Source organism: Gobius niger, assembly GCF_951799975.1.
Source record: "Gobius niger genome assembly, chromosome: 18".
Classification (NCBI taxonomy): Eukaryota; Metazoa; Chordata; class Actinopteri; order Gobiiformes; family Gobiidae; genus Gobius; species Gobius niger.
Genome location: NC_136869.1, coordinates 24042808 through 24063104, shown reverse-complemented (window position 1 = coordinate 24063104; position 20297 = coordinate 24042808). Strand labels below are relative to the sequence as shown.

At 43.8% G+C, this 20297-nt stretch overlaps 1 protein-coding gene across 1 annotated transcript; it reads right to left on the bottom strand.

The window, feature by feature from the left end:
- Positions 1-10025: 10025 nt before the first annotated feature.
- Positions 10026-15820, bottom strand: dselb (dermatan sulfate epimerase like b). The gene is made up of 2 exons (XM_079575730.1): positions 14833-15820; positions 10026-13141 (listed from the first exon to the last, which is right to left on the bottom strand). Exons 1-2 carry the CDS (start codon positions 15560-15562, stop codon positions 10206-10208), a joined length of 3666 nt encoding a protein of 1221 aa, XP_079431856.1. The 5' UTR covers positions 15563-15820; the 3' UTR covers positions 10026-10205.
- Positions 15821-20297: the final 4477 nt, after the last annotated feature.

Below are 20297 nucleotides of genomic sequence, written 5' to 3'. Positions count from 1 at the left end.
TACTTGTCACAGAGTATTGCTTACATTTGACAAAAACAAAGAGTAGAAAACAAATGAGTTTCATGCATCTTTAGTCGTTTGTCAAACATTGCTATTATTATGACCGTCTCTTTCTTTCAGAACACAGTTAATTGTCGTCATGCAAGTCAACCAGACACAGTAAGCAATTAGGCTCCTGCCATCCGTGTCTAATAGCATTGTAGCTTTTTTTTTCTTCTCTTTTTTTTTTTTCCAAAGACATCAGCTCAAGTCGACGTTTAGCGCGGGGTAACCCAGTAACCGTGGTTGGCAGACATGTAAATGAGAATGTATGGCCTGTCTGGAGGATAATAGCAGCCCGTTCATGAGTGTAACATGGTATTTGGGGCTAATGAGGGCGGCTGCCGAGCGTAATATTGTGCACGGCGGCAACGTGAAGAAGCCAGGGCGATTATGACAACAAGTCGAGCTAGTTATTCTCTTCTTTTGGAATTATGACAGTAGTATGTTTTTTCTTTTTAGAAAATATCAGCCTCATTAATTCCACAGGTTTTGGCCATGCTGTTCTAAAAAAGGCTGTAGTTTGCGTATTCCTTGATAAAATCATAGCTGCTTTTTCAGTTCTGTTATTGAAGAACTTGTTGGAAGATCGTCCATAGCAGAGCTCATTGTGCTGATACATTTAAGCAGCAGTGTCCTAGTTTTGCTTTCACACATTGAGTGCCGCGCTGTTTTAGGATTTAGCTTTAGTGCCAACAATCCAGACACTTTTTCATGATATTTGTAGCACCACAGCGTATTCTATGTTTTAGCTATGGACACATGCTATGACTCTAAACTCTCTCTAGGTGAAATTGTTTAATTCTACGTGCCTCAGTTCCTGAGAAATCTAAGATAAACAGAGGCTAATTTTGATAAAAATCACAGATTTTTTTCTAGATTCCGAGATAATTAGTGATTTAAGAAACACTCTCCTTTCTGATTCACTCCTCTCTCCTCCGTAGACGGACACTAACGTTATGTGAAGAGGCAAATGCCTAAATATCTCAGTTTCAAGTCAATTTACAACGACAACATTGTTAACATGTTTTGAAACACTGCGTGTTATCCACCATTCGAGTGCGCATTTAAACAGCCTGGTTCTCAGATTGAAGACTTTAACAGGATGTTTCTCAGCCGTCCTTGGACCGATTTTAACAATTTAAAAACTCAGAGAAATGTTAAAATCTCAACTGTTTTGATCTGTCCATGGGAGAGAAATGTCGGCTTTACAGCTGTTCGCTACGCAACACCACGCCCCCGGATAAAAATAAATAAAATAAAAGCAATAATATATATGAAATGTCCAGATCGTGACTTTTCAAGTTTTCGATCATTTATTTCACCTCTGTTCATCACAGAGCTACCAAAATCACATATAAGGCGTATTAGAATGTCTAGTTTCGCAATAAATTAAAAAAAACGCAAAAAACCCGACTTTTTCTGTTTTTGGCACTCAATGTGTTAATCAGTATTAGGGCTTGGTTTAATTAATTGATGAATCATACTTTACCAAGTTAGAGTTAGTTTTTACTATTTGCAGCATTAGTTCTTCTGAGAATGTCTTCCATATCCAGGTAAAATTGGTTCTGTTTGATATCCTTAACAGAGTCGAAAATCAATCAAATTGAATTGTGAATCGAATCGGGCCCTTGTGAAGTGAATCGAATTGAATACATTTTGAAATCCAAATTGATCACCAGCCCTAGTCGGTGTAATACCGGTTCAGAGTCTTCAGTGTTCCGCTTTTAACCAGTGTCCAGAACTGAAGCGGTTTTAAGTAATCAGGTCTGTGTTTTGCCGCATGAACCTCTTCACCCCTGCCTTAACCGAGTGCATTTTCTCCAGTTCAGCTTTCCCCAAGTTACAGCCTATAACGTCTCATTTGAAAGCTAAGACCTACAAAAATCATCTAAATGGACCTTTTTCCTCGCGCTGTCGTCACTTTGTTTTTAAAACAAAACAAAGCACTTTTTTTCATCATATTTTTGCCACATTTTCATCGCTTTTTGATTTTTTTTTGTTTTTGTCACTCTTTTTTGCTCTTTTGCTACGTTTTCATCACACATTTTTGTCACTTTTTTCATTGCTTTTTCGCCATGTTTTAGTCACTCTTGCTGCATTTTCATCCATTTATTCGTCTCATTTTTGTTGCTATTTTGAGACTCTTTTCAAGAAGCTTTCGGATTTGGGTGAAGCTCAGCAGAACGAAATGTGCTCAGTTCAGGCGGGGGGTTGAGAGATGAATGGGGTTAATATTTTCAGTTCAGGAGCAGGATCACGACCACCAAAGGTCAACCAACCCTTCATTACCAGCCAACCATTCTTGTCTTCACTTGCCTGGCCGGTCAGACTCTCCTCCTTTCTATTCAAAAGAAGAATCGCAGTTTCTCTATGTCAGGCAGGCCAAACCAGTCTTCACCTAACCTCCACTACCCAGATGTCCTATTTATAGCAGCAGAGACAGAGTCCCGCCCACAGTCTCAGACATCACTGATCGCTCACTGTTAATACGTTTTAATGGCTCCTTCTGTTGTGGCCTGGACCTTGTGAGTGAATGGCAAAATTCAGTTTCCAATCTCAATCAAATTCGGCCTACATTGTTTTTTTTGTTTTTTTGTTTTTTAAATAGAATAGATTAAAGTGGTGAGTGGTAAAGATTTCAAAAGTCAAAAAATAAGAACCACATTAATGTTCAGTTGGTCGTAACCTTATTATCTATCTTTAGTTGATTTGTCAGGAGCAGGGGGTGTTCACGCTATTAAAGTGATAGTTTGTAAGATTGCAGAGAGAGACTGATTTCAAAAGCAAAACCTGAAAAGCCGCTCCACTGGTTTGCCAAATGAGGAGAGACAGAAAAAGTAAATGATCGAGCTCCCTCCCCCCTTCCCCTCTTGATTGGACCTGAGCTGATTGGCCGGTTCACTGGAAACCTCTTGTCATTGGACAAAGCGATGGCACTGGAAATTCTGATTAAAGGGAGAGGGGAAAAAAGTATTATTTTGTATTTTTTAAGTTAAGTCAAATTCCAGGCCAGGAGGTCTGTTGTGCGAAATCTATTCAATGTGTAAAACATGTAAACTCACAGACTATCCCTTTAAGTTTGAACAATTCTTAAAGGAACAGGCCACCGTTTTTACATACTGAGATATGTTCTCACCTGAGCTTAGACGAGTTGACGCGTACCTGTGGTCTTTGTACGTGCCCGTGGAAGAGCGTGGTAGCTTCTAACTTCACCCCCGTTTGGAGCCATAGGAATATAATGAGAAAGGCCAAATGCTAACAACATCTTTGGTCATTTTGCGTGACTGAGGGCACGCACAAAGACCAGACAGGTACGCATCAACTCGTCTAAGCTCAGGTAAGAACATATCTCAGTATGGAAAAATGGTGGCCTGTTCCTTTAAAAGTACCTTGTACCTGATTTTGTTTTGTCCACACACAATGGTTTAGTAAATGAAACTGTTAACGTCCGAACACACTCCGAACTTATTAATTCCTGGTTAAATAAAGGTAAAATGCAAATAAACCAAATTATGTTTCCACACCTTGCAGGGTCACTGTCACAGAACTGCAAACAAACAACAACAAGGCTTGTGAAATTGATCCAAATGCTTAAGAATTTGGGTTTAGGGCCTTTAATGCAGCATAACCTCATTAACAAGCATAGTTTGTGTGAGACTCATACAGTAACTCTTCATCTCCCAAAAAGAAGGTGTCGAATTAACAGATTATTTTTGTCATTGCAATATTAGGTGGCACTGTCCATATCGCATGAAACCACAATAATGCAAAATCACTTTTACAGGTCTTCTACATTTAGACTCTATTTTGCTGACAAAGCTTATAACAAATCGACACATAAAGTTCCATATAAGCCGTGTTTTGGTCATGATTTTGTCTTTTTTCAAGCCAAATATCAAGATACATTATCCAAACTAACATAACAAAACCAGATTTGAAATGTTTGCTCAAATTTCTCATATTGTGCTGTGATGACACCAGTGAGTGACCCCTCCCACCTGACCCTCTTCAGAATACAAGTGTGGACCAAACAAAAAAACACATCCACACAAATTCTTTTCTTTACAAATTTATTATTTTTCCTTTACACGTTTTCCTCCACCAGCAGCTCCAACAATAAACCTCCATTTACCCCCCCCCCGCCCCAACAAAATGATTGTAATTCAAGGCCACAGAAGCAAGGCTCCACATCCCCACGAGCAGATACCAAAACCCCCGGTCGCTATAACGGGATTGCAACACCAAAGTGAGAGCGTGTCGGCAGAGTCTACACATTCAAAAGACCCCGCGATTACCAGGCGTCACCTTCTCCAGGCGCTGGAGAGAGTGGAGGGAAGGGGGGGGAGAAAAATATCCTAAAAAGGACGGCGGGTGAAATGGGTCGCATTCAAGCGGTATCAACAACATCCTGGGCTGGAATTTGCTTTCAAGTGGACCAATCGTGTACAATTGAGGCTTTGATGTTTTAGGTTGAAATAATATTTGTGTAAGGAAAGGGAGTCGGCAGTGGGGCAGATGAGTTACGATACGGCCCAAAAAAACGGCATGCTGGCAAGTCAACGGCGCCGCGATGAACGCCCTTTGAGTTCTTAGGCTTCAGAGGTGGACGACGGGCGTTCAAAATGTGGGGTAGAGTTTTGTTTTTCATCCGTGACGCGATTAAATCCTGGAAGTGCAGATTAAAGCGCTTCGGCGTGTCTTATCACATGGCGAATAGCTGAAGAAAAAGGTCAAGTTAGCATGATTCGTCACCTTTAACTGTCAATACGTGCATGTTTCGACCAAGCTTACAGTGATGATGGCGATGAGGAATGCTCTCTTTTCCAAAATGTCAAGCCAATGGGGTTTGAATGGTAAAAAAAAAAAACAGGAATTTGTAATGTGCAGATGAGAAACAAGTACTAGTTGACGTAACTTAGCAACTAATGACGGACAAGCGATTTTCCTCGGACGAGACGCTGTAGTTGGATATTTGTAACTGACTGAATTGTACTAAATGAGGCATGGCATGATCAGTTTGAAATGCAGCTACAATTAAAGCCACACTGTGGAGCATTCCGGGTTATATGTGCCCCTAAAGAGAGCTGCTAAACAGATAGATGCCGACAAAGCCATTTTCACAGTGGTATATCAAACAAAGCATGTGTGGATGTCTATAAACAGAGCAACTGATGAGCTGGTGAGGTCCAGCTTTAAAACGAATGTGTGTATTTGTGTTGCGTTTGTTTTAAAATGTTACATAGCGTGGCTTTAACCTCTTAACCCCCATCTTATTGCAACTCAACTGATCTAAATGGATCTTTTCTCTTGCGTTGTAGCTGTGCTGTACACTTTTTCATGTTCTTTTCATCTCACTTTGACACTTTTTTGTTGCACTTCCACTTTGGTCACCTTTAGTTGCGTTTTTTGTCACATTTTTGTGGTGTTTTCATCCCTGTTTTCTTTGCGTTTGTGCCGATGTTTCAATGCTGTTTTAGGCTTTTGGATCTGTGAAAATGTGCTTGGTTCAGGTGGGGATTAAGAGGTTAAGGGGAGACGCTTTATTTATTTTTGTTTCAATTTTCAGATTGCGGTCCATTTTTTTAAATGTATATCTCAACAAAAGTAGCACCTACAGACTTCAGCCTTGGACTAAACAATATTTAGATTTTTTTTTTTTTTCCAGAGGAGAAATTTAAAGTTTTTCGCAAACACTTTATAATAACTACACATTATTTAGCCTTTATAAATGATGAGTTAACAGCTAATTAATCATGTACAATGCATTAGTTGAAGGGGCTGGATGCAAGTTAGCCATTTTATACTCACTACTGCCACCTCAGGTCATACGTGTAACTGCACCTTCTATATTAAGCTTATGCATGACGACTTTTTGAGTGACAGTGCAGGATTTAGAGGCAGTTGTGGTGAACAGGTCTGAGCTCATTCTACACATTGTTGGAACATGTAGGGGGAGGAAAAATACTTAATTTTAACATTTTTAAACTTTAAGTATGACTAACACTTAATAACTACTTAACAAAGGAATAAGTCAAGTATAAAAAACGGTTCATTATGAGTTTGGCATTAAATGTAGTAGTGAAGTAGTTAGTAGTAGTAGTAGTAGTAGTGTGAACTAATGAATTGTTCATGATGAATTAAGTGTTAACTCGTCATTTATTAAGGCTAAATAAGGTGTAGTTATTAGAAAGTGTCACCAGTTTTTCCACGTTTCCACTAATAAACACTAAAAACAAAAACTAAAGAAGATATCCAAAATCCCCACTCAGAAAATAAAACAAAGTTACAGCTGGCTCCATCCATTTTTCAGATTTTGTCATCGAAAATATAGGCCATTTTGGGCATGTTTGGTCATGAAAATGTGAAAACATAAAATGACAGACAACTTGCATTCATATTTATATCTCAATCTCAATTATTATTTATATCTCATATTAAGTCCGTTTCTAAAGCAAAAGTTTCAAATGTATATCTCAAAACAGTTTTCCTATTCAACCACAGCGTCTCGCCTTGACCTCTTAACCAAACCCCACCTGAACCGTGCACATTTTCTCCAATTTGGCTTTACCCAAATCTAAAAAGCAATGAAAACAGGTAAAAAAAAGTGTCCGACAAAGAAAAGAAAACAGGACAAAAACGTGCCAACAACGCAACAAAAAAGTTACAATCACTTTTGTTGGCCTTAGCTTTCGAATGAGGCATTGCACTGTTGCTCTCCGGTCGAGAAGCTTCCAGATTTGGGTAAAGCCGAACTAGAGAAAATGGCATATACATCTGTAAATAGTATCTTTTTGGTTTGGCTGTGGGAGTCAATAACAAACATAGAGCAGGTATTGCGACGCAGGTGAATCAGCATAACCTCAGCGATCCTCGTTCCATCGCCGGGACGACAGCGGATCCTCGTATATCTGATTACGGGCGGCGGCTAATGGGAGCCGGTGCCATTTGCGTTTCCCCTCGAGGCCGTAAGTGGTCGGCGATGGCTGCGCTAAGATGTGGCGTTTGCAGATTAGTCGCTAAAGGGGGCTTTCTCGGAAAATTGCTTTTGACGACGGAACGTGTCAAAAAGCTGTCAGTTTCTCTTCCTTCCCCGGTTTGATCCCCATTAAGCACATTCGGCTGATTTAATTCAATCTGCGCCGGGGGGGGGAGTTGGAATAATCGTTGCTGATCCTCTGGGATATGTGTGTGTCTTTGGAAAAAACCATAAATAGTCCCCAACTTTCTTCCTTTGCACGTCTTCAAACGGATTAGAAATGTCGACGGAAGGGTTTGCGCGCCGCGAGTTAGCTCAGGGGAAAGAAAACGCACCGAGTCCCAAATACAATCGGAAAACTGCCTGTTTAAGAATTAGACGGAGACTTTTAAAGTGCATGTGACAGGTTTTGATAAGATAGCGCCGGTAGTAAGTATTAATTGCAGGTTTGTACCAGTGAAGTGGCAATTTTAGGAAGAAAAGTTGACATTTTTGTGAAGTTAGGAAGAGGCCGAGTTCCATATTACTCCCTCATGGCCCTTGTGTACAGTATGGTTGCCAGGAGCTGGGATGTTCACTTCCTCTCATGACACCTCCTCTGCCCAGGAAGTAAAGTGGTAAACATGGTAAGTATGTCAAAGCAGGGATGGTTTCGTCATTGTCTCTGTGTCTTATCCACCCGTTCAAGTCCCTCACCCACAGTAACCCACTGTCACCTTTCTTTACAATGCAGACGCTTACATTTTAAAGGGGAATAACTCTTTGCTTTCCAAAAAGCAGAATGCAGTTGTGTCAACAGAAGTTTGTCCATATTTGAAAAGATTAGCTTTTACAGGTGCACTAAATAAATGTGTTTGAATAGAATAGAAGCAAGTTCAACAGGGTTTCTACAGGCAGCAGCAGGTCTAATGTAATGTGATTTAAAGTGCATATGACAGGTATTAATGCTTTTGAAAACATGACTTGTTCAGATTTTTATTTGATTTTTTTTAGCTCTTGACAGGAAGTGACATAGATAGAGGTGACGTTCCAGAGCAGTTCGACTCATTTCCCATTGACACAACACGGTTGCATGTTGTCCTCTATCTATGTCACTTCCTGTCAGTGCACAATAAGGAAGTGAACATCACAAAAATGGCCAAACTAAAGAAAACTGGAAAAATCTTTAGAAAATTCTTAAATATAATTGTGGTAACTACGTTTTAGCAAAAAAAGGGTCTAATGCACTTTAATGCCATTTAAATATGGTGTTTTTAATTAATGGACTTTTCCTCAAAATGTGCAAAAATTCAGTCAAACAGAGGAAAGATAATTGTTTTTGATTGACCAAATTGAACGCTGATTTGGAGCATAACATTGTGTACAATTTCAGCCCAAACTGCAGCTGAATGTGTTTTTGGACCATCTTTTTGTACTTTTTGGATGAACTTTTACAATAAAAACAGATAATAGCATTAATAGATAATGGCATTAATTATCAAAAACAATGCCAATGTGAATCCAATGTAATGATTTTGAATGACATTTAAGGTCTTAATTGTGGCACAATTCATTGAATGACTATCAGTGTTTTCTGCGGAAACCCTGTTCAAGCACGAAGATGTTTTGATGTCATAATAAATCCACAGACAGCCAAGCTCGGGATGCCCAAACTTGTTTTTTTGCTGGCGAGCCAAAATTTAAAAATAACAATGTTTGGCTCGTAAGGAATTACTGTGCAAAGAGAAGCGACATCTGCTCCCATTGTTTAACTTCTATGTTGTTGATTGTAATAGTTTACTCTTCTATCAAAAGTCTATTTGTACGAGTGCGTCTCAAACCCTTTGAAGGACAACTTTGGCCCACAGGCTCCACTTTGGACCTCTGTTTGATAAGCTTGAAACATTTTGGGTGTCAATTGTTCCAAAATGTTGCATCACATGATGGATTACAATTTGAATCCCTGATTAAAATTGTGAAAATAAACCAACAAGTAAACTCATTTTGGGGACCTCAGGATACGTATGCCTGACTCAACACTTAGACACTGTGCTGAACTTGTTTCGCCTCATTTTTCCCCCTTGTTAACATTATACTGTCTTACATAGCCTGTGAGCTAAAAAAGAACAAAAAAAGAAAAAAATTATCACAACGTATAAAACCCATACAAATTTACATGATATTGCATTTTTTTAGATGCACCTGTAAACTTTCCAAAACCGCACACATAAAACCTGATATCAAAATCAATAGATTTCCCAGCGCACCCACATATCCCCGAAAAGAGACTCCGCGTTAAATATATAGCCTTCATCTCTCCATTGTAATAGCCGTGCTTTATATTCATAAAGCCAGAAGCACAGGTCTCACTCAATAACAGAGTGCGACAAGTACAAGTGTGAAGGGCGGCTAAGGGACAAAAATAATAACACGAGTGCTTCCCGTCCTCCCTCACCCCCTCCACTCATCTGAATGTAAAACAGTCCTCTAACAACAGCCGCCGCGGGCTTATGGAGACAGACTTGTGCCAAACACAACAAAAACGCATGTAAAACATTCAGTGACCAATACATCTATCATAAATCTTTCAATTTTGGAACAGTCAGCCTTAGGTGGTGCCTACGCTCTTTTTAATGTGATAAAACTCCATTAAAAAGGACAATCACGTTGAACTTCATTTAAAGTGAAGTCTGGTCTATTTGACAGCGCTGATAGTCAGAAAAACAATGACTCTTTGGTGAAGGGAACTTATGTGAGTGTCCAACCGGTAAATCGTACCCACTTGAACTGTTTTACATTCATTGACAATCTTTTTTCCCATTTACAACCTTACAAAGTGTCCAGAAACACTATACACACGACGAAGCATTTGGAAAGCACTGGTAAGCCAAACCCTTTTCTAAACCATTAAACCATTCTTGACTAAAGTGTAACGTAAGGAAGTTAAATGATAAAGAGTGGATAAGAACTTATTGGTAATCGTTTTATAAGTATATTTTTTTATTTCCAGATGCTTTCCATATGCCAGTGTGCAATAAAAACATTATTCCAGTAACACTTTTGGCACAAATCCATCCCCATCCGTTTCCTCAGTTCCGCAGACATCACCCACATACATCCACGACAGTAATGCTACCTTCAAACGTAAGGTCAGTGCAAAATGAAACAACTTTACAGACTGAAAGCTACAGTAAACACGGGAGCCAAGTCACCTCGCCGTCCTGAGGTAACCCAGCCTCCTCATGACGCCCCCGCAGACGTCCTCGATCGTCCGCATGTCCTTGCGCGGCATGTTCCTCCTCCACGCGTCGATGTTCGCCGGCGATATGTCCCCCTCGTACATCAAGTTGTAGAGGCTCGTGGAGGTGGTGAACATGAGCTGGTTCAGGGCGGCGGGGGAGAGGGGCACCCCCATGTACGCGTGGAGCGTCTCCGCCGTCTCCTGCGGGTGATTGACCAGGTCCTCGAACCTCACGTGGAGATAGGAGTCCTGGGGGAGGTCCCGGCTCACCCGCAGGGCCGCCGCCGTGTGCGCTAGCCACAGGTGAGCGAGTATCGCGACGGGGTTGGTCTCCGCGCGGGACAGCAGCCGGCGGATTATTCTGAACTCCGGCGCCGCGGTTGGGCACCCGTCCCTCACCGAATCCTCCTTGAATATCAAAGAGAGGTGCTGGGGGATGTTTTTGAGGGAGTAAAGGCTGGGCTTGCTGTTGTAAAGCATGAGATAAATCCACGCCCGCGGGTCTCGGACTACGTAGATTGACCGTAGGGAGTGGCCGACGACTTCCTGGATGAAGGGGAGTTTCAGGGGCCAGCTTCCGCTACGCAAGTAAAGTACGACTCGTGCGCTGGGGTATTCCGCCACGTGGCGTCTCAAATCCCGAATATATTCCACGTCCCGGTCTAAATTATTTTTGAGTTTGCCCCTAAGCTCCGACGCCACCTCTCTCCTTTTGAAATGTTTCTTTTTGTCCCTTACAACACTGACACTCTTGGTCTTCGGGACTCGGCTCTCCTCCACCAGCTGGATGTTCTGCAAGTGGAGCTTGATGCCGTAGACCAGCGAGTGAAGCCAGCCCTGGATGATTTTGAAACGCCCCTGAACGGCGTCCGTCCTCGACCACTCGCAGTCGTCCACCAGCGAGTCGAATTCGAACTCCGTCTCGGGGATGTCCAGGTGCTCGGTCGGAACGCGGACGTAAACGAAGTCGGAGTTGTTGTAAAAAAGGTGCTTCAGGATCTCGGCGCCGGAGCCGGGCAGCGCCGTGACCAGCACCGTGGGCAGGGGCAGCCGCTGTTGCTCGTACTGCCGGATTTGCCTGTTCGCCTCGTTTTGCGGGTCCGTCCCCTTCCACTTGACCCCGCAGAGGAGCTTGTCGCAGCTGTTGGAGACGAACAGCAACTCGGCTATCCACAGGAGCAGGACGCAGAGGAGGGCGTAGCGCATGAGCCTGCTGAAGCAGACGTAGAACTTCCTTTGCAGGGTGAGAAACGCCACGGCCACGCACAGCACCACGCCGGCTATTACATTCACGCTGAACACAACGTCAAACAGCTGATTATCTGCGCTCATCTGCTTTGGGATGAGTTGCGTGCCGAGGCCGTATCTTGTTATTTGATACGAGTCTTCTACTTTGCAATGCCCTCCGAATCCTAAATAGCTCGACCTTGCCCCAATGTCTTTGTAATTGGTCGCTATAGACACGATATTCTCAGTGTTATTGATAACTAAAGAAATCCTGACCCCGTTATGGCTATTTTCGATGAATCTACAGTTGGAGACTTTCACATAGGGGCCGTGGAGCACATAGGCTACCCGCGCGACTGTGTTTGTCATTGAAAAGGTGACATTGACGTATTGCGTCCAGCGCTTTTTAAACTCTGCTGCCTGCTCTGCCTCTTGTATTCTCGTATCAGGACTGTGACCCTGCGTGTCAAACCAGAACATTTTATAATGGGCATCCCACACATCCATCATGGCGCCGTTGTACCTGTCCATGAATTTAAAGGGAACGTACTTGAAGTCAATGTCAAGGTTGTGGAAAAAGGCGCTGAAAGAATTTATAGGGGAGTCGGGGAACTTTTCGACGTGGTCGACGACTAGGAGTGTCTGTGAGTTAAGCAGGACGAGAGCGCGGTAGACGCTTTTGAGTCTCATGGCGGGGGAGTAGGCAGACACAGCCTCCCCACTTACAAACATCATGTCCCCGTGAGAGGATGCGACTATCACCTCTCCCCTAGAATCTCCCACCCCCTCATCAGTCCAGCGCAGCCACTTGGCGCACTCCCCCAGCTGCCCCTCCCACGGACTGTTGCACTGGCTAGTCGGGGACGGGCTGAACACCAAAACGTTGTTCAGATAGCTATACTTGGGACCGTAAAGTGCTTCGGACACAAAAACCTGTCCGTTGGGTGCAAACGTGAACGAATTCTGATCTGGGTGCTCGTGCCCCGGGTTGAAACTGCTCCAATCGTTCACCCAGGAGTAAGGCTTATCGTGAACTATGTCGTAAACGGCTCGCCCGCCCAGCTTGCTGGACTTGAATGAGACGAACGTGTTACCCTGGGCGATCGGCACCCCGGCCCCATAAGTCACCACCCCCCAGTTGGAAAACACATGCATCCTGGATTTCCCATAACCGTGCGGGGGCTGTGGGGCGAGGTGCGGGTTGAACCAAATGAACTCGGTGTGCAGGGTGGCCCAGCGCTGTGCTGTGGACGGTCCCATGGGCCCGTCTTTGGGCCGGTGTTTTCTGATCTGTTGGGCCAGCCAGTTCCCCGTGCCGTTCTTCATGACAAATGCATCGAGGAACACGAGCTGGCTCTCGGGCCCGTAAAACCAGTTGTAGTTGGAATCCGCAATGCCGACTGTCCTCTGGAATCCCGGCAGTAGCGTGGCGTAATAAAACCAGAAGTGAGCCCGCAGCCAGTTGTTGCGCGTGTTGTCAATGTCGAAGTGGCGCTGGGCCAGGAAGACGTACTGGGTGATGGACTTGGCGGTGTAGCTCCCGTAGGCGACCCCTTCGTCCAGGGAGCCGTCGACGATGTGGTTCAACAGAAACATCGTCTTCTCCATGTAGTTGACGGACACTTGTTTCCACATCATCGACTCCTGGTCGTTGTGTGAGCCCAACACGATTGCACCTGTGGAAAGTGTGGAAAAAAAACGTGTAAGTTGTATTGCTGTCAGGAACATGCATAGTATCTAAAAGCCAAACACTTCAAGCCTGACTTTGCATTAAATGGCTTTCAGGTACTATGTTAGATTATTAAACATGTCAGCAATATCCCAACCATGCAAATAATGATCAGTTAAGACATCGACAATCATATTTAGGAAGTGGGTAATCTAATGAAAGCATTCGGATTATGACCATATGTATCTAAACTTTATGTTTTGCTACATGACAAAGCAAAGTAGCTACATCTCCATGAAGACAAATTACTTATGTCTCGCTCTCACCAAAGTTACAAGCTACGTCCAGTGTTGGGGGTAACTGGCGTTACAAAACATTACAAAAATATATCACTTTTTTCAGTAACTAAGGAACATAACATATTACTTACACAAAATAAGGGAATATATTAGTCATTACATTTCAAGTAAGAGCATTTAAATGAAATAAAATGCAGCGTGCCAAATCAAGTCGGACACTGGTGAATAAGATCTGCAGTTGCGTGTCTCTAAAGTCCTCAAAACAAAACACAAGAACAATGTCCCCCAAGTGAAGGAAAAGGAAATCTCTGACGGTATTTTTACTATTTTCAGCTCATATTTTGCCAAAAGTAGCTCAAAATAGTGGTACCCAGCTGCATTTTTGTACAGGAATATGTAATACAAACATTTTACATTTTTAGAGCTGTAATCACAAATATATAATATATTACAGTTTTTAAGGAACTTGCCCAACACTGGCTGAGGAGAGGCAAGAGGCGAGCATTTAAAAATAAAATATCATGCAGTATGGCTTCTTTTGAGTTCATGACCACATTGTAATGTCTTTCCCTCAAAAAAAAAGAGCAAAAACAAAACATACCCGCAGTTTTGTTTTGTGTCATTCATGCATGTTTGTGTCGTCTGTCTCCTTCTCCCACCTGTCGTGTCTTAACATGATGTTATGGTGTTTTTGAGGTCAAATTACTTCACAAAACATTTTTGCTTAAAGCTTGCCAGGTTTGTTTTTGAACTCTATAATTCCCCATTGTGCCTGCAGATGAGTCCATGTGTTTTGTATGCACAGGATAAATGGCTGGATTTGCTTTTTCCCACTCATTATTTAACCCATGACATCAATACTTCGCTTTCTTTAAGTATTTTAAGAAACCAGGTATGGTCCTGGTTAACGATACTGTATACACTGGAGTCCGGACCTATGACGCGCATATGGCCATGATTACTCTAGTAGTTTTAAAGGTGCATTATGTAACTTTCTCTGTGGAAAAATAAAAGCTTTACAGCAGTGCGTATTTGAGCTTTTCGTCACCCAGCAGTTGTATGTTAGCATGGTGCCTTAACTTTCCATCACAGTGATGCTATGATCAAATGTTTTTAGAGTTTATGGTAGGTTTTTTCTGCAGACGGACGCTCTCACCAGAAAACCTACAAAACAAGTGATCCTAGCAACCCATACAGCCATTGGGTCACAAAGAGTAAAATATAAATTATTTTTTGCATGAAAAGTTGCACAATGCAGCTTTAGTACAGTAAAACTATATCAAATAGTAAAAGTAAGTCTAATGTAGATCACGTAATACTGTTAGTTCAGAGCTAAATATAGGAAACTGTGAGTGAAAAGGGATCACAAGCTTTGTATAATCTTTAAACATGAGAATACCTGTTAGGACGGCCATCACATTGGTCGTCTGGTGATTCTGGAGATACTGCTTCCCCCACGCTCTGTACTTCGACGTCTCATACAGCGCCTCGGTCTCCGTGCGGATCTTCTTGAGGTAAATCTCCCTCCGCCGCTCGTCCAGAAAGGGGTAAACGAAGTCGTAAGCCGTGGCAAAGCCGGTCAGGGAGTGCGCGGCCGGGACCTCGTCGTTGGGCGCGCTGGTGACCTTCCAGTCGGGGTACGCGCCCATCCTGTCCATGAACTTGACGAGGAACTGCAGGGCCGCCGAGTCCTCCGGGCACAGCAGGCAGTACAGCGCCAGGGGGGGCAGGTTGTTGCCGTAGTTCTCGTTCCACTTGCTGGCGAACTCGTCGTGCTTGGCGGGCGGCATGTAGTACGGGACGTTGGACAGCATGGTCAGCACCGCCGCGCGCACCACTTTGAATATCTGGCTGTGGGTGGTGGTCGACTTCTGCCTCAGGTGGGGCACGTCGGCCTGGGCGAAGTACAGGCTGGGGTGGGAGTCGGGGGAGAGCGCTCTCGCCGGTTCCCGCGCCGCCGGCTTGACCCGGAGGAAGTCGTCCGCCAGAATGTCCCCGTCGGTGGCGTTGAAGAAGACGCCGGAGAACGCGGAGGCCACCGCCAAAGTCGGCAGCAGGAGCAGCAAGCACGCCACGGAAGTAATGGCCATGTTCCCGCGCTCTTGGGTCGTCGTTTTACACGGAAACATGTCTTTGAGTCAGTGCAGTGTCCCGTGCAAGTTGCCCTGATAAGGTTTTTCCCGGAAAATGGAGAAAACAGGACATCCTTATGAAGAAAAGATGCACCAACAACTTCAAGCTCGGTCTTTGACAGTTTAGTCGGTTGTTATCTTTGTGTTTGTTTGGAAAAATATCAAAAAGTAACAAAGCATCTCAGTAGGGAACGGTCCACCCAGTACATTTACATTTTTGTACATTCTCCTTTGCGCAAGTTGTTAAAACCCAGGTCGAGAGTTTGAGAGTGTGCAAGTCTGTTCCAAACGCGTTGCAGCATATCTTCTTTCAATCGTTCTGTCAAAAGTCTAAAGGAAAAAAAACAGACTGAAGTTCCAAAAAACATCGTGCAGGGCATTAGTGTCCGCTGAACGTGCCCAACTTCAACGCGACGTCAGGTAAAAAGTCCGCACGGGCGCTTTTAAAACAAATCGGAACATCCCCGCCAGTCCTCTCCTTAGATCCACATCCGTGCGCCTCGTCCCCCCCTGTCTTTGCAATGTAATCCAGCCGTTACTCCCGCGTCCCCCTCCTCCTCCTTTATTCCTCCTCTCTCTCTCTCACCCCCTTCTCTCTCCGAAGGCGAAAACGCGTCTCAACCCCCCCGCGCATCGCATCAGCCCCAGTCCGCGTCCGGCGCGTTCGCAGGCGGCCACGATCTCACCAGCGCGCAGCCCGGAGCGGAGCGGCGAGCCACGGCCGCATCGTCCACGAACGCCTCCCCGGCAGCGACCATAGCGCTCTCTCCTCCCCCGTCGGGTTTTTTTTTTTTACGCACGTCTCCGGACGACCGATCCCGCTTCCATCCCTCTCCCGTGTCCCATGTCCGTCACCTTTGGCTGTCCAGACCCCGAAACAACACGCGCTCGCACACAAAACAGGCAGTGAAAGTTGTCGTTAGTCCTCAAGTGTCCGGAGAGCCCATTGCGCGCGCGAAAAAAAAGGCAGGCGTGTATTCCGCAAAGGTGAAGCGTAACGTCCCGTGAGGCTGTTTGTTTTGGGTATAGACAGACAGACGTGTTGAGGTTGACGTAGTGGATGCGAGAGCAGCAGCAGCAGCAGCAGCAGCGATCCCCAGACGTCCTCTCTCTCCTCTCCCTCCTCGCAGAATGATTGTTTTTTTGCTCGGAGCAGCGGCGGAGGACAGGGGAGGGAGGACGGTGCACTGTACGCACTGTAGAGGGAGCCGTGGCTACAGGATCTCGCGTAAAAGTGCGCGCTCTTTCTTTCCTTTCTTTCTCCTCGGGTTCTGCCTCAGCGCGCCGTGTTTAACCAGACTCAAGGCTCCGATATGAAGGCGTTTGGGAGATAATGAGAAAGAGATACAGTGGTGTAATAAACGCCGTCTCTTCATGTACGGAGCGCGTCCTCTACTCTGCGTTAATGATACCGCTGTGATTAAGCGAGAGTAATTACGGGCATGTGTGGCCGGGATTGTACAGACGTATTGCTTAATATTTCATCAAATAGGCCTGTTTCATTATGGTGTTAATGCATGCGCAGAGTACGAAGGCCTATTCTTTTTATCGTCCAACTGCAGACGATAAATACAGAGTCGGTGCTGGCCCTTCTAAGCAAAAATCCACATGGGGGCCCTACAGTAGCATCCCATGGTTATTCGGCAAAGGGCGGACCTATTTATGGTCAAAAACAGTTCCACTGTGCAGTAAAGCAGGGCAGAAGTGGAAAATATTTGCCTCAATTCAAGCCCTGCATCTCTGTGTGAGAACCACTAACCACTAAGCCATTGTCCAACTGGGATTTAGGACGACTACTAGTCTATTCCCCCGATTTTTTACAATGGATAATGGCAAATGGGCCCATTCTCTCACTTCTGGCCCTGACCCACAGTTTGGGAACCGCTGATTTAAAACTAACTGAAACCTGCGCCTGACAGTTATTTCAGTCTTACCACTGAGAATTTGCCTGTGTGTCGCCCAACTCGTTATAGACTGTGCACATTCAGAGAACCAGAGTTACTGTAAGTTACTGTGCTCGTGAGAACCGTGTGGATTCAATTCCTCTTTGAGACATAAAGGCCACGAGCCACGGCTTTACTCTCTTGCAGCCGCGGGGGCCCTACGCACCTTGCGTAGTCTGCGTATAGGAAGAACCGGCTCTGGATAAATAAAATGTAAGGGAGGGTAGGCCCATGAGATGACATCAAAACTCGATTTGAAGAGTGAATGCAGATGTAGTCGGCCAGTCGCTTTTTTTAGTCCGACAATAGCCTACCCGATTATTCTGGGTGATCTGCCAGGAAGCTCACACCTGTGGCCCCCTGGTATACACTGCGTTCCAAATTATTATGCAAATGACATTTTTCTAAGATTTTCTAAATTGTCAACTCAAATGAGAGTCAGCATAATTTTCAAGTCTTTAGTTGGTAGAGGATCATTTAAATGTGGTGGAAAAAATTTCCTAGTAATAACAGTATTTTTTTCAAAAATAAATATAGTAAAAACCTCAAAATCCACTGTTCCAAATTATTATGCAACTCATCGTTTCAATACATTTTAAAGCTAGTAATTAACTGAAAATGCTCATTTGTTGTATTTGTAGCATTAGGAGGTCATATTTACTGAAATCAAAAGCTATTTCAATCAAAAAAATATTAACAGGTCAAGTTATATTTTAACCTAGGAGCCCTTGTGTGAGAGCAGCTTCAAAATTCTTAAATCCATTAAACTTGTGAGTTTTTGGACAGTTTCTGCTTGGATTTCTTTGCAGGATGTTAGAATAGCCTCCCAGAGCTGCTGTTTGGATGAAAACTGCCTCCCACCCTCATAGAAGTGTTTTTTGTTGAGGCTCCAAAGGTTCTCAATAGGGTTGAAGTCAGGGTAGGAGGGGGTCCACATCATGAGTTTCTCTCCTTTTATGCCCATAGCAGCCAGTGATGCAGAGGTGTTCTTTACAGCAGGACATGGTGCGTTGTCATGCATGAAGAGGATTTTGTTAGGGAAAGCACGGCTCTTCATTTTGTAGCATAGAAGACAGTGGTCAGTCAGAAACTCCACATATTTTTCAAAGGTCATTTTCACACCTTCAGGGATCCTAAAAGGGCCGACCAGCTCTCTCCCCATGATTCTGGCCCAAAACATGACTCCGCCACCTCCTTACTGACGTCACAGCCTTGTTGGGACATTGTGGTCATTCACCAACCATTCACTACTCCATTGATTTGACCATCCACGGTTAAACGGCGCTCATCAGTGAACAAGACTGTTTGAAAATGAATCTTCATGTATTTCTGAGCCACTGCAGCCGTTTCTGTTCATCAGCTTCAATTAACAGTTTAGGGGAGGCCCGGATAGAAGGTTTATGTTGATGTTTGGGGACTCCAGAGGCACCAGCAGCTTCAAATACCTGAATGCTGCTTTGTAGCATCTGTTCTCATAATCTGATGTGTTTGTCTGGCAGAAACCGTCCATATTGTGCCTTTATCGGCACAAAACGGAGTGTGCTCTGAATCATCCACAAATCTCTTATCTGTATGATGATTAAGCTTAATCTTTCATGAAATATCGAAGGTTTTCATACCTAGACCAAGGCATTCGACTATTTCACTCTTTTCATCAGCAGAGAGATCCTTTTTCTTTCCCATATTGCTTGAAAATGATGATCTGCATAATAAAGTGGAACACCCTTTTTCAGTAGTTTTTCCCTTAACTGGGCTTAACCTGAAAACTAATCATCCCAGGTCTCTGAGAGTAATGTCAGTGATTCATAGAGCCCCAAGACACGATACCATCCATGAGTTTCATTATTATTGCTTTTTTTTTTACCTTTTTGACACAAAAATCCAATTTGCATAATAATTTGGAACGCAGTGTAAGTGAGGTGAGATCCTCTGGCAAAGGACATTCTGGAGTCAACCACGAAACACGAGGCAAAGGTTTCACACTTGATTATGGCTGTTTTTTTTCTGTGACTTATGTAGTTATACTTATGTGACCGGCGGACTTCTGCGTTGTGTTGTTTGGGCAGTTTGTGGTGCATTAAGGAGCTACGAGACACAGCGGTAACTTTTGGAGGCGGTCTCCGTTTACTCTGGCAGACAGTAATAAAAATACAGTCAACATGTGCCGCAATACAGATCCAGCCCAAGCTAAAAAGGAGAAGGCAATGGACGATATTAGCATCTCTCTATATTTCTTCGCATTAATTAATTAAAACATCAGGGTAAGGACGAAGCTCAATATCAACTTGAATACAAGTATAATATGTTTACAGAATGCACAATATTTATGAAAGGACTGGATTTACAATAGATGACTGACCTCTTCCCAATATCGGATTTGCAAACAACAGGGGCATGTCAAAGGTCACACGAAACAAAAGGACAATTTTGTGTAATTATACCGTTATTACTTATGAACGGGTTACATTCACCCCCCCTAGAATTACTCACAATATCAACAGCACATGACACGAGTAATATATAGATGTCAGTAGCAAGTGCCTCAATATGAAGTTACAACTCACACCAGGTAACAATCAGGACAAAGTGGAGCCAACTTAAAGGTCCTATATCATGCATCATCGCCTTTTTGGAGCTTTTAACCATGTTGTTAAGCTATTTCAAAAAACACCCCCAGAAAAAAAAGGATAAGGAAGAGCTGGAGCGTCTGAACAGATGTCATGTTTGCACTGAAAGTTGTGAAGGAGCTCTTTCTAACCTACTCTGGACACCTGCTCTTTTTTCTTACC